Genomic DNA, 25,086 nt, shown 5'->3' on the forward strand with positions numbered 1-25,086 from the left:
CGACTGTGGAAAACTTGACGCAGCTGAGGCTATATGAGCCACACGCCTGTAACAGGATCTTTGAACAGGATAGACACGCGACTGAACGAATGAACCGGAGACATCTTACCCTTTCTCTCTCGCTTGAATATAGACTTGAGAATTGAGATCCAAGCCAAACCTTGTATCAATATCAGAGAGCGTAACACTTCTTCCTGCAGCCATCGATCTTCAGGTTCGCTCTCTTGCTATCCATCTCCCGCCTACAAGCTGGTTAGATCAATGCATCTTTCTTCTTAGTAGATTCCTTCTAGTTTCTCAAGCAAATAGGGAGTTCTTTTTTTTTCAAGATTTCTGCCGCAACCAATCCGTCTCCAGCGAGTTGTTAGATCTGGGCCTTCTATCGCATAGTTGTGTGAGACTATGTGAACTTCGTTTTGTTTATGGACGAAGGATGGGGTGCGCCTTGTCGCTCCACCTCGCCGGTCATTTGCAGTTCAAATTTTGAATTGTATACTTTGATCCTGTTTGATACATTGATCACTAGAGCAAGCATGATAGTGTGCATCCTGGGCGACCATCCAACTGAAAAATAGTCAGTCGACCATCCGGGCATCGATATCGATGGCTGGGGAGGTGCATCCTGCGCACGCCGCGGCGTCGGCATGCAGCCGCACGGCCTCGCGGGAGTCGAGGCGCTGGTCCTGCGACTGCTTCGCCGCCGGCGACAGCGACCTCCGACCGGGGTCACGCCTTGGAGGCGGAGGCAAGGGAGACACGCACAGCCGCACGGCCTCGAAGGCACTCGAGGCTTCCGCTGCGGGCAGGAGGCCGCGCGTCGAGGCGCTGGTCCTGCGACCGCTTCGCCGGCGGCGATGGCTACCTCCGACTGGAGTCGCGCCTTGGAGGCGGAAGCGACGGAGACGCGCGCCTCTAGGAGCGGCTGTGGAGCGGTCCCGCCTGGCGCGTCTGGGCTCGCCAGACGTGGCTCCCTGCCTGTACCTGGTCGGCTTCACCGGCGACCGCTCGGGCCCCGTCGTCGTGGTCGCAGCCGACGACTCGGGCGCCGCCTTCGACCTCTCCTCGAGGGAACGTGCAGGCCGCGCTGCCCTCCTGCCGACCCTGTCGCCGTTGATAACCACTACCGCGCCAGCAACTCGCTTGGGCTCTCGCCGCGCCTCACCGTTGCAGACTATCGCTGCTCGCGGCCGCGCCCCATCGGAGCTCGGAGGCACGAGCGGTTCCGATGGCGATCTATCTCGTCGGAGGATTTGAGGAGAGAGGAGAAGAAGAGAGAGACGGGAGAGAGAGGAAAGTGAGATAGGTGGGGTAAAATAGTGACTGACATATGGGCTAGCTTTGACACAGAGCGGATGCATGCGGATGAGAAGCTGTAACGCGGTCAGTCCGCTAGACGCAAAGCTGACGCATATTTGGGTAGCAAATACGTCTCTCTGGACGCAACGGATAAAAAAAACCCGGAATGCATCTCCCCGCTGGAGAAGGATCAAAACGCAAACGGACGAGAAAAGGCAAAAACCAAAAATGCGTCGCCCCGCTGTAGATGCTCTTAAGGGCTCCTTTGATTCATAGGATAGGAAAAACATAGAAATAGGAAAAGCATAGGGTTGGCATGTCATGCCCATTTGAATCCTATGGGAAGATGGAGTGTGTTTGATTGTAGCAAAGGAATTTTTCCATGAGGTATGACCAAATGCTTTTTTCCTATAGGATTTGTACTACAAGATTCCTATAGGATTAGTTCATATAGGATGTGTTCCTATGAATCAAACAACTTGTATAGGAAAATTTCCCATAGGATCCAAATCCTATACAATTCCTTTACAAATCCTATAAATCAAAGGAGCCCTAACTCTTTATGGTTCCTATTGCCCTCAAGCAGGAACAACAAAGTAGGAGAGAGCTGAAGTAAATAAACGTTACATACATAAAATGGAACTGAAACATGCACTTTTTTTGCCGAAACTTAAATCCTTATGAATACGTACATACAATCACTTATGTAAGCACATGAAACGTTCGGGCGCACACCATGTCCCTATGAGGATCTCCTAGAAGACTAACGTGAAGAAACTAGTCTGGTTGGTCGTAAGATTGACGAAGTCACCATAGACAACTTGCCTCTCTTTAAAGGATATTTCGCTTTTATGAGATACTAAAGTGTCAAACCCGAGATTTGATACCTGCTGAACTGGGGATGTCATTGCTCTTCTAACCATCCAACTACAAATTGGTTCCGTGGAACATGCATTTTTAGTAGTATCAAAACATGGCACACAGAGGACACATACACTAGTACATAAAATTCTACTAGTCACGTGTCAATTTTGGCTACCAGTCACGGGTCCGGGCCCGCGACTGGTACCTCGCCTACCAGATTCATCCTCTTACCAGATTCTTTCTTGTTTCTCAAGCAAATACGGAGTTCTTTTTTTTCCAAGTCACCTTGCCAGTCATTTTCAGTAAAAAAAATTTAACATGCACGATGCCATTCTGCTGTTCAATTGAATTTTTCATCGTTGTTTGATACTTTGATCGCTATAGAGCATGGTAGTGTACGTGCATCCTGGTCGACCATCCAACTGAAAAATAGTAAGTCGACCATCCGGGCCGTGGGTCCCTGCATGTACATGGATGTCTATTACGTCTAGCAACGTGTATTCTTGACTCTTTGTGGTTCCTATTGCCCTCAAGCAGTAACAAGGTAGCAGAGAGCTCAAGTAGATTAACGTACGTTACGGCTTGTATTCCATAGACCCCCAATCTTAAAACAATGTAACCCCAAAGAGGTACCGTGGTATCATTTAATTTTAGCCATCCTACACCTAATTCTGAACAGGTATCCTTCAATCTCAACCGTTTTCACCTCTTCGGTGGTTTACACTGTTTTAACATTTGGGGGTCTATGGAAGCACATGCCTAACGTTACATACACAAAATGAAACTGGAACATGCATTTTTTTGGCGGAACGTATATGCTCATGTACACTCACATGTAGGAACACATCCATGCATATCTGCACATCATGTCCCTATGAGCACCTCTGAAAGACTGAGTCTAAAAAACTGGTTCAACGGATCTTGAGATTGACGAAGTCACCACGGAAGCACAGTGTGTTCCTATGAGCACCCCGACCGGTCCGGCAGGTCTTGAGATTAACGAATTCACCACAGACGCACACCATGTCCCTACGAGAACTTCTGAGAGACTGAGGTCCAAGAAACTAGGCCGATGGATCTTGATATTGATGAAGTTACCGCAAACGTCTTGCTTCCCACTAAAGAATATTCCGCCTTATGAGACACCAAAGTGACAAACCATGAATTTATACTTGGTGGGCTAGGGTGACATTGCCCTCCAAACCATCCAACCATAGATTAGTTCTCAAAAACATATATTTTTAGTAGTATCAAAACACCGCATGAATAGGACACATAAACAGAAAACTAGAGAACACAAAGACATCACCATGTACTACCTCCCTTGCAAATAAATTGTCACATATCTCTCTAGATTCGTGTGTATGAACAAAGTAAAATGCATATAGATACATGTGAATCTAGATAAATCTGAGTCAGTTAATTTGCAGCAGAGGAACTATTTAGCAAGATATCTAAATTTAATTGGAAAGAGTCATATTTAGAGTAAATTCGACAAACAACTAAGATGTTTGGATTCCTTATTTTTTTGTTGCAGTGTTAAAGAGCCCTGAAGTCTGAACAACAAACAGCAAGCCGCTCTTCTTCCAATTCAGTCGTTGTCACAAACAACGCTGCAACAACAATCTTGGAATACCAGCTGACAGATCTAACAAGCTAAGGAATATCCTTCGAGAGGTGTGTCAGGTTTGAAGTCTGTTCATATGCGAGCTAGTCAGCTGAAATCATGTACTCTTTCACTGCGATTATCAGAGGGATGACCAAATATAAAAGTTCACAACTATTCCTTCTCCAACAATAATACATCAGTCCACATTTTACACTTTCAATTTCATTCAGGATTAGGATAATTAGGGTGATTGGCAAAACAACACATATGCATAGACAGTGCACACATGCCTAAATGTGTCCGTATCCATGCCCGTTTCCTCGGGCTCTCCTAGCAGCGTCACGTGCCCGCTTCACCTTGTGCGCGTGAGCGCTAGCGGGCAGAGCACCATTATGCGTCGTGTTAATGGCCCATCACCTCGGCTTCCACATGCCAGTGCTGGTGAGGCACGTGCCCTGGATTTTTGAGCCAAGTGGCCGCGCCCAGTTTCGCCCACATCCATGTCATTGTCATCTTCCACTCCTCCATAGACTACCACCAACCACCGCCATGGGCAAGTCCTGACCGTTCCTCAAGACGAACATTGACCATGAGGCCGGCTTGTCGCGCAGAGACAGTAAGAAGGAGCGGAACCAGCGGTATGTTCTAGTCGACTACACGCGCGCAAGCTCTATGACTCGGGCCACCCCATGCTGTGTCCAAATGTCAACCTCCCCGGAGGAGGGCTATCGAACTCTCGGAGGGTGACTGTGCCGCCCGTGCCGCGGGAGGGACGTGAGCGGCGCAATGAGATGTGCCATTACCAGTTCATCCCGTGCTACAGTCTCCATGAGGACCCGGGCTTTCGTGTTGGACAGTTACAACTAGGACACGTTCAGCTTAGGGGAGTTCGATCCGCGACACCGAGCGGGGTACCTAGGTGATGTGGCCTACCTCTACCATGAGGCCTCTTAGACGACGACACCAGGCACGTGGATGAAGACGGCGAGGGAAATGCTGGGGTCAGCCTGATCTACCCATCATCAACCCGGAGATTCAACCGCTAGAGCTGACCGAGGAAGAGGCCTTCGAGCTGGCAATGGCCCAGACTGAGCTCAACAAGCTCGCTAAGTGGGAGGGCCTTGCCACCCATCCGCATGAATCCACATTGGCGCATGGTTGACCGGTGACACCTCCCACACCAGCACAGCGCATGGCTGACCGGTGACACCTCCCGCACCACACCCCTATGCGCGGCGCGCCACCAGCGCCTCCCTCACCAGCACATGTGCCACCGCCATATGGACGTCATCCTGCACCAGCACCTGGACCTCCTCCGGTGCCATTCTGGCCTTGGGCATGGGAGCCGTCGGTCTTCATTGACCTCGGCAACGACGATTAGGTGGCATCGCGCGAACCCTACTTATCTAGAATTCTTTAAAACAATCCCTAAGCTTGGGTTTTATCTGTCTTAGTCATGTTTTCCCTTTTTTGCCCTATGTAAGATGAACTTTGTAGCAATAAAAATTATCGAATTTTTTTTAGTCGGAAGCTGGGGCAGCCCCCAACCCAAAAAGAGAAGCGCTCAGATAACTCCGATTTTGTGTCCGCGACCCGAGCCAAACGAATCAAAACAGATACTTTTTTTGCTCGAAATTGGTCGGGCCGTTGGAGATGTCCTGACAATGGAATGCCTCCACCAGCGGCGCTGGCGCTGCACGGGGAGAGGAGGATAGTATTAGTATATTTTTTGCACTTATTAGATTTTGTGAAAGAGGACTATCAATTAGGTTAGCTATGCTCAAGTAATGTCGTGTGTTCCAAGTGCTCAATTTTCACCTGTCAAGTGTCTATACCTGCTTCTGCGTGCATCTACATTTAGCCATTTTCTTAGGTAACATATATTTTCAATTTTTTTTATCAGAGAAGGTAGTAGCATGGACAACGCCACGGGGGTTCCCAAGCTTATGTCCCTCGAGCTATTAGAAGAAATTACAGATGGTTTCTCTAAGCACCGAAAACTTGGAGGGGGTGCATATGGAGATGTTTATCTGGTATGATTGAAGATATTATGTAACATTTAGTACTTGTACCAACAATTTCCTACAGTTAGATAAAGCATTTTCATATGCATGTGAGTTGACTCTCGCACTTCATATATACACTGAACATCATACCATTCACTCCATTATTAACTTAATTTGTCTACTCTTTTGTGGTTTATGTTAGAATTAGTGTTGGGCTATCAGTTAAAGTTGGAATATTAGATGTTGTAATCGAAAGCAATTACTCTGAGCCTCTATATAAAAAACACAGAAGATCATGAGGTGGCTTTGATGGTCTCGGTATGCAACATTTTCGGTTAACAAGGATTTAGTACATGGGGTAGAGTTATCTATCGGGACGATTACATCATGCATATACTCTTTTCTTCTTTATACATGTTATCTATGTCACTAAAATTAGAAAATTAAAGCATGCATGTGGAATGTTCAATAGGGAGAGCATAAAGATGGAGTAAAGATTGCTGTGAAGGTGCTTAAAGACGTCTTAGACTTGGACGATGAGCAATTTGAAAAGGAGTATCGCAACCTTGCAATTCTAGAGCACAAAAATGTTGTCCGGTTAGTTGGCTCTTGCAATGAAACCAAGGGAGAACATGTATCTCTTAATGGAAGGATGTTTTTTGCTGAAAAGATTAGGAGGATGCTGTGCTTCGAGTATATGTGCAACGGAAGCCTTGATAATTTTATTTATGGTATGATATGTGGCGCTCTACTTGTATTAGGAGGTAATAAGTTAATACTTAACTAATTTAACTGCCACAAACTTGTGGATGCTCTTTGTTTGTTGATGCAGATGAATCTAATGCATGTAATTGGCATACACGCTATGCAATAATTAAGGGGATATGCGAGGGCTTGGAATACCTTCATGAGAAATTAAAACCTGATCCAATGTTTCATTTAGATTTAAAACCAGCCAATGTATTGTTGGACGAGAACATGTCACCAAAAATCGCAGATTTCGGCGTGTCAAGGCTGTTTTTGGAAGAAAAAACAGGAAAGACAAACAGTAATCTAGGAACACTGTAAGCCAATATTTTCATGTGGAGCTAAACAAATTGTACGATAAAGGCTGCATTGCCCGAATAGTATCACACATTAACATGTATCATTTCTCATGCAGTGGGTACATACCACCAGAGTACATAAACGGAGGTTTGATCTCAACTAAGTTTGATATATTCAGCTTGGGTGTCCTGGTCATAAAGATAATGATGGGACAAGAAGCCTACTTCACAATTGATGAAATGTCTTCCCAAGAGTTTGCTGATCTCGTAAGACAAAGTGTTGCCTTTTATCGATATCAATGTTACACATTTATGACGTTGTTGTTGTTGTTTTAATTTTTAGGTACACATGAACTGGATGAGTAGGCTACAAGGGCCACATGCGTATTCTATACAAACAAGGAGTTGCATCGAAATAGCTCTAAGTTGTGTTGAGAAAGATCGACGCAAAAGGCCAAGTATTGGTGCAATCGTCAGTAATCTAAATCAGACAGAGTATGGAATCCAGATTTTTGAGGCACTAAAAAATGGCTTGGACCACCAGGTGCGATCTCTAATGGCATAATTTCTCTTATTTTTTTGCCCATATCGAATAACTGTTTACACGTGAGACGAGAAAGTATAGTACCTTTCGTTATCACGTGTTAACAAAACTGTGACCACTGTTGTAGTGATGTCCACGGTTGGCACGGTATCAAACTTCGAATCCCACCTTAGTGCCTTACTCCTTACTTTATACTCCATATCGCTGATGGAGACTCGCACGCCGATGGAGAGAACAAAACTGTAAAATTAAACCTGATTATGGAGAGTCCGTTTGTTGCCTACCAGGTGCCGGTACATGCCCCGCTCAATTCAAACGCTTGCATCCATGGGCGGGCGGCCCATTGTACACTGCGATTGTGAGGCAATACAGGCAAATCAATATTCCCTCCGTTTTAGTTTACTAGTCGTACACGTATTGCTAAGTTATTAATTTGACCAATTTAACATAAGATATATATTTGCAAAAATATATCTCTTAGAAACTTTAGTTTTTATACTTTCTAATGGTATAATTTTTATGTTATATAATTTATATTATATAGATCAAATTGACGATCTAGGTACGTGCAGGACTAGTAAACTAAAATAAAAGGGCACATGGATTCTGGTGGCATCCTCCCGAGCCGCCCCCGTCCTCCTCCTGAGCCACCCCCGCGTGGCGGCCGGGGGGAACTCTACCCCGCCGTCGCCGCCTCCCCCTCTCCCCCTCCCCTCCCTCGCCGCCGCCAGGGGGCGCGGTCTGGCAAAGGCCGGCCGGCGGTGGCGGCGGCGGGGATGCACCGTCATCTCGCGCGAGGAGGTCGGGCGTGGGTCGTCTTCCTCGGGCCGGAGCGCGGCCCTTTCGTCGGGGACCTCGATGGCGGCGCCTGGCCTTGGCTCGGGGACGCCATGACGGACGACGAGGTGGTGGAGTGCCCTGCCGGCGGCGGAGGGAGGGGTGGGGGCGGGCTGCAAGGGGAAACCCTAGGTCCCCTTCTCCTCGCCTCTTGGCGGCCGGCGGTGGAGGGCTGGCTTTCGGCTGCGGCGGTGACCAGGCGTGTGCGGTGTCTTCGGACTACGTGATCTGCTTGGTGTCTCCGGCGGCAACCATGGCCAGCCTGGGATGGTCGCCGGCGTGGGGGCCCGACCTGAATAAAGGCGGCGGTCCTAGGGTCTGTCTTGGGCGAAGATGAAGACCTGCCGGAGGCCAGCCCTTCATGATCTGGCCAGAGTGTTGAGTTCCGGAAGGCGCCGCTGGCGAATGTAACAGTGCTTCTATTGCCTGTAGTTTGCTGGATCGGTGGTATTCGGTCGTGCGCGCCCATGCTTTTATTCCGACCGTTTGGTTTTGGAGGGTGCTGCGCGAAGCTCTTTTCTGTGTTGACACCAAGTGACAGCTGATCCATGGTGAAGTCAGAAGAAGAGAATATCATGAAGGCCGGATTTGGAGGACTAGCTAATGGAGGTTCAAGTCTTTGCGCTGTTGAGGGGTTTGCTTGGTGTTCCGGACTTCGCAACAGTGGTATGAAAGTGGGGGCGGCAGCACATGTGAAGTTCGGAGTCATACCTTTCAGGGTGAAAACCCAAGGTCTGGCCTTAACTGGTTGTGCCTGACAATGTCCTTGTTGAAGGCATTGTTTTGAGAGCGGAGACTATCTTCAGGGTGAAAACCTAAGATCTTTGACCGGGCGACGACGGCGCTGATGCACTGTTCCCTTCTTGGAGGCGTTGCTTTTGAAGAGTCTGAATTTCAGGTGTTGTCTTGGTGGTGGATGTATTACTGTTGCTAGGGCTGGGATGTTGTAGTGGTACTTTTATTTCTTAGTTTCCTTTTTCTCTTTTTTGGCTGTGTGCAGCCGTAATATTATTAGGACATTGCGTTGTTGCAGAGGCTGGGTGTAATTGGTATCTTCTGATATTAATATATTCCCTTTATCGAAAAAAAAAAGTAAACTAAAATAGAGGGAGTACCCAAATTTCTGCATCTAGCTGCATGCTCGATAAGTAATTGATTCTGCGCACGTATATATGTCTCTAGTAATTGATTTTAGCACATATCGTCTTGGCAACTTTTGTGGTGCAAATATCAAAATTAGACGGACAAAGGAGCCGAAACACCACGATTCTTTTTCCATGATAGCAAAGTCGTATGACTCGTATCATATATACTATGGCAAGCAGTGGCCAACGGTAAAAGACGGTAGCTTCCTGTGCAAATATGGAATTAATTTATTTATGTTTCTGTAGTGCAAATTCCCAAGCAGAAGCTGTAAAATTTATACATGTAGGTACAGGATAATTTTTTTTATACATATATGCTTGTACTTCTGTCTGTATGCGCATGTACGCTAATTAACAGCTCTTTTGGAATCGTCTTGTAGTTGTGCCCTTGCATTTGCAATGAGAATGAGATGCTGCATAACCTGGAAAGCAAATCGATCTCTTACCCACTCCATGTAACTGACAATAATGGTAGGGTGCACGAAGCAACAATAACGACTGCTGGTAACACGCCAACCTTTCAGGTCCGTTTTGTCTTATAGACAAACCAACTTTAACTTGAGATGCTATTGGTCAATCATACGTACGTGCATCTGGATAAGGCCTGATATTTGTTGCTTTGTTTGGTCTTTTGTTTTACTTACTGGTGCGGGTGATTATTGTGTCTATTATCCAGCAGCCGGTTAAACCGAGAATCAAGGTATGTCTCTCTTCCATAAATCTTGCTTCTCTGTGGTGAACTACTTTACAAACTACGATTTCTGTAGATCATAGACACCATGGAGAGTTCGGGATACAATACTGCAATAGATACACATTCAACAAAGCCCTGGTAAGTTGATGCCTATACCAGGTCTTTACTTTACGATTTTCCTGTCATCTAAGCAGATATTTTAGCAAAACTTTTCTATAGTAATTTAACATATATACATAAATATCACTTGCACCACGTTTTTTATTGGGATACCATCCTAGACTACAAGTTGCATCTCCTTTTTTTTTAGATTGCTAGCTGGATCGCTCTTAGTGGTTGTTTGGATACGGAGTATTGGCTATCAGTTCTCCCAAAATGAGTTTTAGGCTAATTTTTAGAAAACCCAGTTTTACGAACTTTTCCGTCAAGAATTGGTTCACGGAAAACTATGTTTGGGTTAGAAAATTTTAAAACCGTTTCTAAAAAAAAACAGAGATGCGGGGATGTGCGCAAGGCGGCAGCGGCACACAAGAGGAGAATTAAGAGCGAGAAGCCAAGAAGGCCTCGCCGAGCAGCGGCAGCAAGCAAGACGCTCAAGGCGGCCGTCGCTGCCCAGCGCGTCGTCGACGGCTGCGACTACGCACATGTTGTTTCCATCCTTCATGGTGACTCGTGCGAAGTGGCAAGCCTGTTGTCGCCTTGGCGGGTTCGACGAGCCGACGGACGAGGATCATGAGCACCGAGCAAGTAGTACCACAACCAGAGCAGAGCACACGCAGGACGCAGCAACTACACGCAGGATGCGGACGATGCAACAACAAAACCAGAAGCAGCACTCCATACGGTGGAGAGGCGGGCGCAGCTACGTTTTGGCCAGCATCCGCTGGCATGCGGCTTGGCCCGATGAGCAAGCTCGTGTTGGCCGCGTCGCTAGCGGCTGCTGCAGCGGCGGCGACAGCAGGACTGGCGGCTGCCAGCGAGTTTGTTGAGCAAAATGCGGGGCGGCAAAAAAATCAGTTGTACTCGTATGCTAGGATCGCGTTTTTGCAAAAAACGCCAAATAGTCGTTTTTCCATAACCTCGGAAATCTGGGTTTTGGAGAACCCGGTTTTATATATCCACAGTTTACGGAAACGAAACAAACAAAGTTTTAGTTTGTTAGGCGGTTAATCGGGATGATGGAGAATGCGTTCTGGATAAATCACATATCCAAACAACCCCTTAGGGGTTGACTGGATGAGGTGTATTTTTTTTTGATAAAAGGAATATATTAATATCAAGAAATATCAATTACACCCAGCCTCTGCAACAACATAATATCAAAATAGACATCAAGGATGCACACATCCAAAAAAAAGTGAAAGAAAAAATCCCCGCCGAACTGATCAGCGAAGCAACATGAACTACCACCACCAAAAGCCACACTTGAGTTTCCAAAAAGGTTCTCCAAGAACGACGCCTTCAAGAAGGAAACAGTGCCATCCCGAAGAAAGTTTGAATAAACTCCAGACAATACCTTCAACAAGGAGATGAATATATAGATCCGCCATTGCCAGGTACAACCAGTGAAGGTCAGACCTAGGGTTTTAACCCCAGAAGCCGAAACTTGGGGCCCAGAGAACACCACCAAGAACGAAGCCCCATTGTGTTGCCGTCCCCGCTTGCCTAGCATGTTACAAAACACCGATCATCCGGCTGATAGTCTTCACCACATCTAAAATCTCGCCGCTGTCATCCCTTGAAATCCCAAACTCGAAGTGAACAATGCAACCATCTTGATATTTCCATCATTGTCAATACCACCGTAATCGCAGCAAAAGGTGCCATGGTTGACGTACCGGATGGTACCGACAAAAGTAGGTCCTTGAGATGTGCCTCCTCGAAACCACACAGGCAGATTCACCCATTGTGTGGAGAGGTACTCATCTTAAGCCAATCAATCCCCCGGTAAAGCCGGCTGGAAGACCACCTGCTCCAGGCGAAGAGGATCACATGTCCTCAGCACACTCGCCGCTGGCCGTCATGAGGGACAGCTTTCAATTGCAGGGCTTCGGCGCGAGGACAACGTCAATCTCTGGGGTGCATCCGGTGTTGATCCGTTTGAGGCCAGCGGGATAGCCACCGATCACTAGGACCAACACATGCAACGCTCGACCCTGACGACAGCGTCATAGCCATCAAGCCAAGGCCGAGCTGTATATGTGCAAATCATTTGAACCAAAGTCAAGTTGACCCCGATTACAGGAAAAGTCAGCACAGGGTATATCCAAAACATTACTCATAGTGTGTTTTACTACAAATAAGAACTTTTCTTGAGTTGGCCTTTTTATTCATGGCTGGTATAAATAAAATCGTCAAAAAATAATATTCATTTTGGACAGGAAGAAATCGTGTATAAATAGCACATGGTATTGTCGGCCGTGAGAAATTGGTTACTTACAAAATGCTCTAGTCTCGACATCGGTGAAGTTTCACACGACTCGCAGTCGTGAGTCAAGTCCTTGTTGAAGGTCTGAACGAATTTTGTCCACCTCAATCCTATCATAGGAGTAGGTCACATTTCCCGAGACAACCATATATATTTTAATACATCACCGTGAAATACTATATGGAAATCAAAATAGGGTAGGAGACTGTATGACTGCTTTTTAAAAAACCCACTAATTAACACGCCACAATCTATGCTTTAACCAACAACCATTAATTAACACTCCATAATCTATGTCTATTAAAAAATGGCTACTCGTAAGTATGAGAGTATACTCAACCACTTATTTCTAATCATGTTCTTAACTTTCACTTGAGATTTTTTGTGCCACAGAGAACTAAATAAATTACTATAAAAGTCACAATCAACAATGAAATACTTGAATATGGGGATAAAGAAGAAATCACGGTATGAATTAAATGGTTAAGATTATAAATAGCGTAGAGTAAGATTACCAAATATTGGTAATTCCGGAGATGAGTTTAGGAGAGGTGCCAAATAACAGTAAGTAATTTATAGAGGTGTTAAAAACGGTGGTGGAGATGTGTGTATACTCGCGGAGATGTTGATCACGATGAACTAGTATGGACGTGGTCGAATAGATTGATTTTCCCTTCTATATTTGAGAGAAAATACTTTAGCTCATGTCTCTGGATCCAGATTCGCTTCTCTTGAAGTACCAGGATGAAAGGGATATGTCAAAGGAACTTGAAAGACTGAGGTCTATCGATTGGCCTTGATGAAGAGGATACTATCAAAATCTTAGAAATTTAGAGCTAACTAAAACGGAAGCAATAAATGAACTTGCAAGGACTAACCCAACTAAAAACAACGTAAAACATGAAAGTTATAGTAACGAGTTAGAACCTAAGACACCGGATCAATCTGTAGGTTCCCGTGATTGGTGCAACTCCATGTCTCTATTGTTGAGGCTTAGGCACGTAGCATTGAAATCACTTGGATTTCACATTCTTCTGTTTGAGCTAAGTTCAAAAGGAACTTACCTAATCACTAATGGTGTATCTTGAGGTGATCCTCGGATCTTCACAAACATCTTAAGGAGGATCCACACAAATGGAAGCTACTAATCGACTCCTAGACAACTAGGAGATGGTTATTCAATAGAAATATATCATCATCTCTAGGCTCAAAGATGCACTTGCTTGACTCTCAACTAAACCTCACTCGCGATCACAAACTTTTCCACTCTTAAGATGGGACTCAAGAACAATAAGCGTGAGAGGTTAGATGAATAACCCAAAGTTCAAACCGATGAAGCTACGATTTCACTGACTAGTGTCTTATATGCAGCCAATATAAAACCATAGTTTCTCAACAAGATTTATAATCAAAGGCGTTGTGTTCCATATCATTCACCCTAGGATTAGCCTCAACTATCTGATTTTCTCATAGTCGATTGCTCTTAAACAAGCACAGTCACACAAGGATTGACGACTTACTTTGTACATCCATTTCGAGAACCATTTTCCCGTATTGCCGACTGGAGACCAGATGCTAGCGAGGTTTCAAAAATCAAGTTTCACCATTCGAAGGAAACCAGTCCAGGAAACATGTGAAGCGAACCGTGACCGGTGCTCATGAAATGAACAAGTCCATAACCGAATCCAGGTACCACCCAATCAAATTAGTATAACCGAGAACAAAAAATATAATTGTCGAACAAAAGAATGAGTGAATCCTAGAAGGAATGAATTATACACCATCAACGCCTAATTGAAAAGCATAGCACCCATGGCAAGCCTTTAGGATATGATTCTTTGAGAGGCTATTTTTGTAGCAAAACCTTAAAAGCAAGTCCATTGAAGCTCTAGGAGCCTAAAGAAAATTAACCAAGCAAAGTTTCTAGACCTCACGTCAGAGTACAATCTCGGTAATTATGGCTTCAAGCTTATAAATGGATATATGTTGGTAAATGATTTAGTTCTAACTGAGCACCAAGTTTCATCTACCAGATCAGGTATCTTATCCCTCTTTCATACTATGATTATTCCTATTCTTGGTGTGATTCTTCAAACAACTTAAAGGACTTGGAAACTGTCTCTAATCTTCTAGATCCAAGCCATCCTCACACATTAACTTTGCATGGGTCGACAATCCTCGGTTAAATTAATATATTTGGGACTGCACACATGTATAAACCCTTTTTTGTCATAACACATTTATATATTTAGTAAACCATTGGTACTGAAAATAAAAGGGGTAATCATAAGGGTCGGCTTAACTACTCAAGGGCTGACCCTTCCATCTCCCACCTGCTGGTGATCTAGTTCTCATATGAGGAGTCCTTTCTTCTCAATGCATGATATTTTCTTGAACTGTTGAACAATCCGCTGCTTCTCATATCACATAATGTATTCTTCTAATTTCCACATATGTGATAACATCATATGTGGAATACAAGATAAGTAAATTGAACTGAAACAATATGAAAATAATATACACATCATGCATAAACGAAATGGCACCTAGAACACATGTCATTATCTATTGGATGCATTTGTTAAAACCACTTTTACATAAATTTATGTAAAATTAGAAAATTACTAATTAAGTACGGAAACACCATTTTCTTGTAAAAGTTGTTATACTTAAAATATAAAATCAAAAAACATTCCATGCACGGTGGAAATTGTGGTCACACCATACGAATTCACTGAAATTTAGCAATTGGAGCTAGCCTATAGTATATCCATAAAAAGCAACTAAAATCATAAATTGTCCGGTCGTGCATATCTGCAACTAAAATAAGTTCAGCACATGCCCCACGTAAGGAAGTGCGGTCCAGGTATAAGGAGCATATGCGCTCAAGCACCAAAACGCCCTCCCCTTCCATATATAAATAATATAAAACAAAAATCGTTGGCATAATTATCTACTAAATCATAGATAGTTATTTAATAAATGCAATATGCACTTCACAAAAAACATCAACAAAGTCAAGTCAACAAACATCAACACAGTTGAAAAATATATACTTTCTAACCTTCTAATCAACAAAAAATCATGGGAGATACTCCCTCTAGTTTCATACACGTTGTCATTTTGGACATCAAAATAATCTCCAAAACATTTAACACTTGTTTCTTCCCAGGTGTATTTATAAATCCCAACAAAATATATGCATATGATTTCCAGTATATAATCTAAATATTTTAATAGTATTTCTACACAGTGTTTTCAAAGGATGAAATTCTCTATGTCCCAAACAACCACATTTATAAAACTCGGGGCAGTCTGTTTTGCCATTGAATAGACATGGTAAAATAATTTATATAAAAACAATACACGAGTTTTGTTTAATTCATCTAAGCTTGAGCATACAACGAATGATTCATATTTTTTTACATACACGTGGTATACTTTGTTCCTCAGGTAGGAGTAACTGTGGATGAGTAGTTATTTAATTAACATATAGTGGTAAATGAAAACGAGTAATTGGTATAATAATTGTGTAAACACTCTTGTATCATATATTATTATTCTACATTTAAGTATCCCTATGTGTGTTGTGCAGGATATTGGTTGGTTGTAACAATGGAAATATCTTTATTTGGAACCATCGAAACCAGGTGTGTAATATCATCCCTTTATCATCCCTAGCACAGTGTGCAATGAAAAAGAGAAGCTATAACTTATACCATTCTTTCGAAAATAACTCAAAAATATGGAATGTTACTAATGATGTGTGCCAAAAAAAATGGCAAAGGAAGTTAATTGTCTCTGTAGTCCTATCTCAGCCATGAAACCAAATTGGTTTTTAGTGACATTCATCTTTGTCCCCAAGCGATACTCGACAACTTTCTCCCAAAGCTTCATAGTATGGATCATAAGCTTAATTCCTTAGTAATTGGTATATATATGAACTTCCCCTTTATTTTTGAAGATAGGTACTACTATTCATTTCCTCCACTCTTCGGGAATCTTGTTTGACCTAAACATCTGGTTGAATAGCTTAGTTTGCTATACTATAGCCACCTCTCCAAGGCAAGAGACTTTCCTTATTTTATATTTTTCGGGGCTTTCCTTCTTCTACCTTTTTATTAGGGCCACCTTAACATCAAGATATAGGATCGTTTGCCCGAACAACATGATAGTGTCATCCAAGGAGTCGTCTATCTCGGATATAGTCCTCCCACTACTACAGAAAAGGCTACTGCTCATGTGTGTATTTTAGCTATCAGTTGCGTTCGGGGGCCCGCCAGTACTATCACGCCAGTGCTATCGTCGTACTTGACGCGTGTCCACCCACACGCGAGTGGTCAATTTATTTGGCAGCAAGTACAGGCACGCGACTACTCTGGTTTTTTTCTTTAAAAAAAAATTATAGGCTGGCCACCAGTGTCCCCATACCTGGCAGCACAGCAGAGGAGACCCCCACTACTAGGAAAAGGCCTATTGCCGGCGCACCTATTTTGCTTATCGCCGGCGCACCAACGCCCACCGGCGGTAACATGCTGGTGATAACGTCTTATTGCCGGCGCACCAGCTGGTGCGCCAGCGGTAACACGATTTATTGCCGGCGCACCAGCCTGGTACGCCGGCGGTAATGTTTTTGGAAATTCAAAAAAAATCCGATTTAGATCTAGATCTAGATCGGGCTCATCCTCGAAAACCGTGGCCACGGGCTGCCATTTTGTCGTCGCCGCGCCGGTGCAGGAGGTGCTGGAGGAGGAGGCTGGAGGTGTGGTGTAGGTGGAGGAGGAGGCATTTCGCGTTTGACAATAGGAAATTTCGCGTAGATACATTTTGATATAAAAAATATTTTTCATCGGAGGTCGTATGCAACCAGAAATCTCGTTTTACCGAAACATGACACGTATAATATATCGAAATCCATGTTTTTAAATTTTCACTAAAACTGGGTGACATAACACATGGGCATCTCAAAGGATTTTATTTTTTGAAACTTCTATCATTTTCTTTTATTTTTTCGAAAATTGAAAAGGCGATCCAGGGGGCTGTGGTGGGATAAATTAGAGCTGCACTTACTGCCGGCGCACCACCATGTGGTAAGCAAAGTACCACCGGCGCACCAAATGGTGGTGCGCCGATAGTAAGTGCGGCTCTAATTTTCGCTCAATTTGGAGACAATATTTTCAAACATATTTATTTTTATGGTATGTTTAAATTGGTTATATCTTTAAATATCCAAAACCCTAAAAAAAATTAGGGACCTATTTTTGGTAGAGATGTGTTCCAAAAGCGGCGGGTCCGCTAAACATTCGATCCGGTGGTATTATCGAACAAGGTTTGAAGGACACGAATAGAGAAGATGGTGTAACCACAATTGCAAAGGATCTGAGGCATTGGCGATCCTTGCCTCTGTTTGTCTGCGAATGAATGCGGGTAGGTGCAGGGGTCTTGAATGAGAGCCTGAATTTGCCTTGAATGAGCTCGGACACCTCGTGAGTAAAGGCATCTTCAGCGGAGCGACGCATTTCGGACGCCAAAACGGACGCTCACCGTGCGTCTGTTTGCGTCTAGGGGTGTCCACAGCGGGCTGACGCATAATTTTTTTCCCATTCATAAACCCATAATGTACATTAATAAAAAATACATAAATAGACTTAAAAATGGCCAGCAAGGCATGCTAAAACCTAGCTATGGGCTAATGCTCGTCGTCGCTGACGAGGTCGATGAACTCCGGCATCGGCCATAGAAGCTGGTACGCCGGCGGTGGAGGAGGAAGGGTAGCCTACGGCAACTGCGGCTAGGCCGTCGGCGGCGCAGGAGGCTGTGGTGAAGGTGGCCACGGATCTCAGGCCGTTGAAGGAGCAGCAGTCGGCCGTTGAAGGAGTACTGGATGGATTCGAGAAACAGCTAGCTAGTAGTTTGGATCGAAGGGGATGAAGGCTCCCGGTGCTGGCTGCTAGCTCCAATCGGGAGGCGCTTCTTGCTGCTCATGGACGTGCCCGAGCGCGTGTTGGGGCGCGGAGCCGGAGGATGGAGCGGCGAGGTTGCGCGGGCGTGCGAGGCGGCAGCGGCCGTCCAGGAGAAGGACGACCTGGCCGCGCGGCAGGGGCGCAGTGAGGAGCTGCGCTTATCGGGACATGGCTACTGTACTGGCAGTCGCGGGCGCTTATGAGGAGGCGGTAGAGATACTCCGGAAGAGGCAGCGAGCCGTGGCACGCTCTCTTCCTCCTTCGTCGGCATCAGCGTCGGCTGGGACAGAACTAGCTGCGCTTGGGCGCCCTGGGGACCTGCGCGAACGACGCGACGGGGCGGTGTCCCGCTGGAGTTTTTTTTTTTTTTGGCCTGCCTGTCCGCACGGATCAAAACGGACTGGGGCTGGAGATGCCCTCGTACCGTGTCCCAAGTGGCCCGGCAGTCTTGAATGCCCGCTGCTCAGTAGGCACAGCGCTCGAGGGCCGGGGTTTTTGAAGATGACGACAGGGCGGTGCGGCTCATGGAGACACTTGAGAAATTTACATATTGCTTTAAAATATAGAGTAGGAGGACATGTACTTGGCTGATCACGCATTTTGCATTTCCTCGCAGACAAAAGTGATGACATTCCAAGCTAAAACAGGACTGCTGACATTCGGAGGTAAAGAAATCATTCGGGCAGCTAAATTCGTTGAGCCGTTAATGGGTTTTGTGGCCGGCGATGATCAAGGATACATCCACGTGTACTCATACATAACAATGGAGAAGCTGCAGAAGTTTAGAGGTCACGCGGAACGCGTCACCTCACTGGCGGTTCACCCTAGTGAGCCATTAGTGCTCTCGGCATCTTGGGACGAGCTGATCAAACTTTGGAACTGGGAGGCTGGCTGGCAGTGCATAAGGACATTCCAAGGACACTCAAACTGTGTGGTTCAAGCCAAGTTCAACCCGCAGACTGCGGGAAACACTTTTGCTAGTTGTTCACTTCACTCCACGATAAAGGTTTATTAATTAGTTGGTGTAGATTTTTTTTTAGTATAAGAGCAGTTTCCATATCAATTTCCCTAATAATGTCATACTGATGCTTGAAATTGACAGTTTTGGAACATGGATTCTCCTACTCCCGTCGCCTCATTCGTGTGCGATCAAGGATTTGCTTTGGCTCTTGATTATTTCTGCCCGGGCGGGGCTTTGCAGTATTTGGTTACACACAGTGCGTTCAGGGGGAGTGCACAGGTATGACATCTTCAATATTTTTTTATAGCAACACATGCAGAGCTCATGAAAAAAGAAGCAAAATATAGTACTTACTACTAATGATGCATGTGTAAATTATTTTGTTGTGCCGCCTCAAGCTCCATGTTTTTACCAGATCTGGGATTTGCAATCAAATACATGTATCAAACTTATCAACGGACTCCAAAAATGGGGCTGTAATATTGCTGTGGTTGAAGGTCCCTCGGGTCGTCCGATTCTGCTTACAGTGTCAGAGGACCACACTGTTGCTTTTTGTAACTCAACAACTCACAGGTACCATTTTTATTACCCTACGCTAGCCAACATCTTTCACTCGGGCAAACATTGCAACTGCATTTCTCATTCCTTCATAATGACGCCATGCATCAACGGTACTAGAACCAGTCAATGGAAATACTACCATGCTTTATAATTTTGCAGGTATGAGAATAGGGTTAATTTTAATATGGGACGTGTCAAGGGCTTCGCATGCATTAAAATGACTAAAAGGTAAATGAATCTCCCACGAATTGTGTAGTCGCCCCCCATCATTTAATTTTCTAGATTCCGTCTCTAACCAGAGCATCATATGCGTGTAGCCTCGCCATCGCGTGTGACGAGGGAATTGCAATCATGGAAATCGATTAATCATCCACGAAGATCCATCATCTAATGAAGGTGACAGCGGCTGCTTTTGACGTTCACTCGGTACACTGTATGATACCATCCTTCGTGGATCGTCTGGTATCAGTCATCATGTATGCAGTGCGCATTGGAATATTCGTGGATACCATCATCTTGGTAATAACGGAACCAAAGAATTAATGTTAACATTGTCTACTTTTTTTTGTGCGTCACCACATTCTTCGTGCATTGGAATGTACCGTGTGAAAACCGTAATTTCACCGTTTTAATTGTGCTCTTACGTAGTACAATTTGCTCTGCACTTAATTCATTTATTTTCTGCGTAGAACCGGCGAATTAAACAGGCGGGAAACCGCCCCAACCCTAAACCGCCCCCGCGTGGCGGCGCCGCGCCGCTGCCGGGGCGTGCCTCACCCACCACTCCTCTAGCCCCCTCCTGCGTTCTCACTACCGCCGCCGCTGCCGGGAGCATCGCCGGGCAAAGCCCGGGCGGTGTGGTGGCGGCGGCGGACTTCCCTCCAGGCGCCGAGTTGACAGGGATGATGGCGCTCGTTGCCTCTTCTCATGGCGTCGGTGTAGCGAGGGGACGGCGGCCACAGTTGGTCCGGCGGTCGCAAGATGCAGCAGCGGCGCCGTTCAGTCCGATCGGGCCCCATGGGGCTCGGGCGGAAGGGATGTGCGGGCTCCTGCGGGCAGCGGCGTGCGGTCCTCGTTTGTGTTCCTTTCGCTTCACGAGGGCGCCTGGAGCATCTACTCTAGGCACGGCGGTGGTGGTCTTCTCTTTCGCCGGAGGAGATCGGCTAGTTTATTGGCTACCTTCGGCGGATCTCGCGATCCGCCGTCTAGTTCCCGACGGCGAGGCGTGGCTGCCGGTGAAAGCCGGCCCCGATTTCGGTCATGGCAGACGATGGCGGCGCCTGTTTATTGTTACCTTGTTGAAGGCATTGTCTCTACAGTCTGCGTTCTTTTCGCCTGGGCTGCTCCGGGGGAAACCCTAGACCCGGGTCTCCCGGATCGGACGATGGCGGCACGCAGCGCCGTTCTACCTGTTGCGGGCATCGTTTTTGGAGAAGACTACGGATGGTGGTGGTGCTGAGGTGGAGCGGTGTGCTTTTGCTGCGTCGGCATCGTCGAGTCTTGGGGGCATGGTGTAGTGGTGTCTCGGAGACGGACGCAGTGTGATGGACGAACGCAGGATGGTGGTGTCGTCTGGCGTCGTGGAGGCATCGATGGCAGGCCTACCAAGGTCAACGCGGAGATTCCTCTTGGAGATGGGTTCGAGGAAGACGGCGGTAGCGATTTCTGCGGCGTGTGCAATAGCGTGCGTTGAGGGTTTGCTTGACTGGTTGTGCTTCTCACCCGCCAATGGGCGGCTTGGGAAGGCATTCGGTTTTAGATGATGTGTGTTGGTGTATTGTCAGGGTACTGGCCCTGTTCATGGTCACCCCCTTATCACTCTTGTAGGCAGAAGCGGACCCAAAAATATTTGGAAGCTCGGGCAAACAGTGCCAGACAGTGTCAAATAGTGTCAAACAGTGTCAAATATGCGTCAAATACGTATAAAATACTCATTGCCGGCCGGCCGGAAGCCCGGGCGAGCGCCGGGGAATAGGGGCGCTGCGCCCGCCCCTGCTTGTAGGTATAGTGAATTGTCGCTAGAAAGGTGGCTTCGAGTTGATCTTTGTATCTTCCTTGTAAGGCTTTGTGAATAATCTAATAAAAAAAAGTTGATGTAGAGGCTGGGGCTATGCTCTCATTTTGAAGAAAAAAACAAGCGGGAAACCAGGATTTAAAAAGAAATGATTGGCTAACTCTACAAGTTGGGTGTTTGGAGACTTGATATGTCCCAAGTAGTATGTGTATGGGTGGCCCATGCCAAAGCGAGTCACCTACGCTTTGGGAGCGTTTGGTAACTTGCATGGATTTCTTGCACCACTGCGCCAGCGAGATGGGCCTCCCTGCGCGTCGCGAACGGGCCATGGGCCATGAAGCGCGGGTCGTTTGGTAGCATGGGCAGCTTTTTCTGCACCGGAGAGGGAAGCAAGGCCCCGTTGTTTGGGTGCCTGCATAGACTACTTTCTTCCCTGCTCGTGCAGCCCACAGCCTGTTTGGTTGCAGATAGGAGTGTGCTTTGGCATACGCGTCTGCCGATGGATAACCGTGCCGATGTTGATCTATGGCTCACCTACCTACTGTTTGTTGTTTGTCTTTCCCTTCGAGCACACCCCCATGTGTCGGGTGGCGTCTCCCTCCAAAAACCACCATGTAGAGATGCGAGCGAAGATATGGTGCTTTTCTATCAGGAGGGGGTGACCGAACGAGAAAACGGTTCGGTGAGAGAGCCAAAAGTGGTTGGCCTCGTCCAACACTTTTTGCGGGATGGGCTCAACCACCGTTTTGAGCCAAATCTGGTTATCCCTATCCTTTTTAACCTCCAAACCAAACGCTGGATAACCACTAAAAAAGTGGATATCAACTGTCATCCAGTGGATAGCCACTGAACCAAACAGCCCCTAGATCGTTCTTTCGGTCCAGTCTGCGTGGCGATTTTCATAAAAATAACACTTTAATGAAAGTATTGCACGAAATGACCTCCGGCAAAAATATTTCAGTCCGCTAACCATTTTGTGTGACGCCTATGTGAGCAACGCCACACTTCACTGTGTGGCGCCCATGCGATCGGCGTCTGTCAACGTGGAAAGCAACCCACGGTACCAGATGTGTGCATCTATAGAAGAAACTTGAACGGAATTCAAAACTGATCTCAGGTGCATATGCACCTAATATATGTAAAACATATTTTAATAAGTTAAAAAAATAGAAAAAAATATGTCTTTTTACACGGGGCACAAAACATGTCGGTTTTTGCTGAAACAACTACGTGATCATGTAACATGTCAAGATATACACGAGACATTTTTTCCTGTATTTTTTGACATTTTTAAATATGTTGAAAACGCATTTCAAATAAAGGGTGCATATGCACCCGGGTGCAAAAACACACTGTCCTCTCTTAGTGAGGTTCTGCAATATAAGAGTATAGATAAACCAGGATCTCTTGTTTTCCTCCTGTGTTTCATAGTACTAGATGACCCGTTGCGCTATCGCGCAAATGGCATAATCAAGTCACAATTTGAACCATAATTTCATCTTATTTTAGTATTAATAATTAGTATATATTTCATTGTTCACGGAAATAGCGAGGAAATATCCAGAACAACACGAGATTGAATTTGATCAAATAATAATGCAAATTTTGAAGTGGCAACAATACCATATTGCAAGTGAAGTGACAGTAATGTCAACATAAAACTCTACGGCAAAAATACCAGATTGCATTGAACCAAGAAATAGAAGCTACATAATAATAAAAAAATCATTTAATCTGCAACCGATTCATCTTTTGCCAGTGTGTCAAGACAGCACCATCGTCACCACCCTGCCAATAGAAATTCAGAATATATATCATAATTTCTAAAGGAATGATATAGAAACAGAACAATTGCATAGCAGTATGGAAGATCAGAAACGTGTATACACAATGTAATTAGGTTGTACCTAATATACAAACATCATGTGCAGACATAGCATAGCAGACCAACTACTGCTTTGGTTTCTTACCCGTCCCACCCGACTTGGCAACAGTGTTGGTCCTAAGACCAATATGTATGTTGTAGCAGAATCAACCATAGCTTGCACAAAAGGCTGAATAATTTTGCATGAGAAACAAGTTAAAGCATGAACAACACATAATAAGCAGCATGGACAGAACTATAAAACATGACAACCAACATCTGGCAAATACTTTATTTTATTATATATAGCCGAGGCTGCCATTACTTGGTGTGATTACTGACATGTTAACTGTTATATTTATAGGCTAAAACTTTACAAAGAAAAGTAAATATTTTAGAGAAGGCAAACAAATTATCTCTTTCATGCAGCAATTGGCTTGTTCTTGCTCATGCAAGAGAAAGATAAACTCGTCACGTGCTCGATGTCGCGATTTATATCTACCTAGAAATGGAGGCTTCAGAAAGGAAAATAAATTAATTTGGTCCACCGCTAAGTCAGACCATATTAATTTATTTAGCATATAACAATAAAACTATTTTTGCAGCACATACTGGAACATGAATTAAACATATATATACTAAGCAAAGAGAAGGCGGAATCAGGATGGCATAACTGGAATCAGGATGGCATAACTGTACATGTAACACTGATATGGTCAATCTAAATGCGGAGACATGTCATAGCAGAAGATACAAATCAAATATATCAATCAGAAGTAAGAAGTCGAATAGAAAAGATGACTCATAATGGTATTTGGAAATATGTGACACACTTGCTACTGAAAATTGTAACAAGTACACATCAATCAAACCGAGTAGTGGCTGTGAGAGTTTCCAAACATGAACTAACACCAGCTGAGAAGGTAGTAATTGCACTACTTAAAAAAAAAAAGGTAGTAATGCACGGGTACCTAAGGAAGACCTCGCACTCGATTCACAGCTGTCAGAATACCTCCAGGTCCTGCCTAGTAATATTTATCATCAGCCAAAAGCCAAAAGCTTGACAGCATGGAAATGATTAAAATAAACCAAAGAAATACCTCATGGCAGGGATAGCTAATTAGAAAACCATCATAGCCTCCTGGAACCACTATTACTACTATTTCAGGTCAAAGGAAAAGAAATACCTCATGAGAAGGACTATGCGAGTGAATTGCAGCTTCATTTTGGCCCTGATAGTGAACTGCAAGCTAA

General features: G+C 45.1%; 1 protein-coding gene and 1 long non-coding RNA gene across 5 annotated transcripts; one reads left to right on the plus strand and one right to left on the minus strand.

Annotated features, from left to right (window-relative positions):
• Nucleotides 1-52: 52 nt before the first annotated feature.
• LOC127326298 (uncharacterized) lies at nt 53-20,545 on the plus strand. Of its 4 annotated transcripts, none has more exons than XM_051353153.2 (16): nt 53-214; nt 3,698-3,837; nt 5,673-5,802; nt 6,248-6,506; nt 6,608-6,839; nt 6,938-7,088; nt 7,165-7,365; nt 9,728-9,871; nt 10,024-10,047; nt 10,115-10,179; nt 16,065-16,119; nt 19,049-19,438; nt 19,535-19,672; nt 19,809-19,966; nt 20,114-20,182; nt 20,272-20,545. In XM_051353153.2, exons 3-16 carry the CDS (start codon nt 5,686-5,688, stop codon nt 20,318-20,320), a joined length of 2,052 nt encoding a protein of 683 aa, XP_051209113.1. In that variant the 5' UTR covers nt 53-214; nt 3,698-3,837; nt 5,673-5,685; the 3' UTR covers nt 20,321-20,545. The 4 variants fall into 4 exon arrangements, with proteins under 4 accessions (XP_051209113.1, XP_051209115.1, XP_051209114.1 ...); XM_051353155.2 differs by having other exon boundaries at nt 10,027-10,047; XM_051353154.1 differs by lacking the exon at nt 3,698-3,837 and having other exon boundaries at nt 56-214.
• A 3,161-nt stretch (nt 20,546-23,706) lies between these two features.
• On the minus strand, nt 23,707-24,991 carry LOC127326323 (uncharacterized). The gene is made up of 3 exons (XR_011745867.1): nt 24,804-24,991; nt 23,876-24,022; nt 23,707-23,756 (listed from the first exon to the last, which is right to left on the minus strand). It is a non-coding gene; the product is annotated as an uncharacterized lncRNA (long non-coding RNA).
• Between the last annotated feature and the right edge of the window lie 95 nt (nt 24,992-25,086).

This window comes from Lolium perenne, chromosome 5, assembly GCF_019359855.2.
Source record: "Lolium perenne isolate Kyuss_39 chromosome 5, Kyuss_2.0, whole genome shotgun sequence".
NCBI lineage: Eukaryota > Viridiplantae > Streptophyta > Magnoliopsida > Poales > Poaceae > Lolium > Lolium perenne.

Excerpts from the sequence above, each read along its gene's own strand:
- LOC127326298 (XM_051353153.2), top strand. The coding sequence starts at position 5,686 with ATGGACAACGCCACGGGGGTTCCCAAGCTTATGTCCCTCGAGCTATTA. Across the intron at positions 16,120-19,048 it reads TTTGGAACCATCGAAACCAG|ACAAAAGTGATGACATTCCA; the intron begins GTGTGTAATATC and ends ATTTCCTCGCAG. Across the intron at positions 19,673-19,808 it reads CGTTCAGGGGGAGTGCACAG|ATCTGGGATTTGCAATCAAA; the intron begins GTATGACATCTT and ends TGTTTTTACCAG.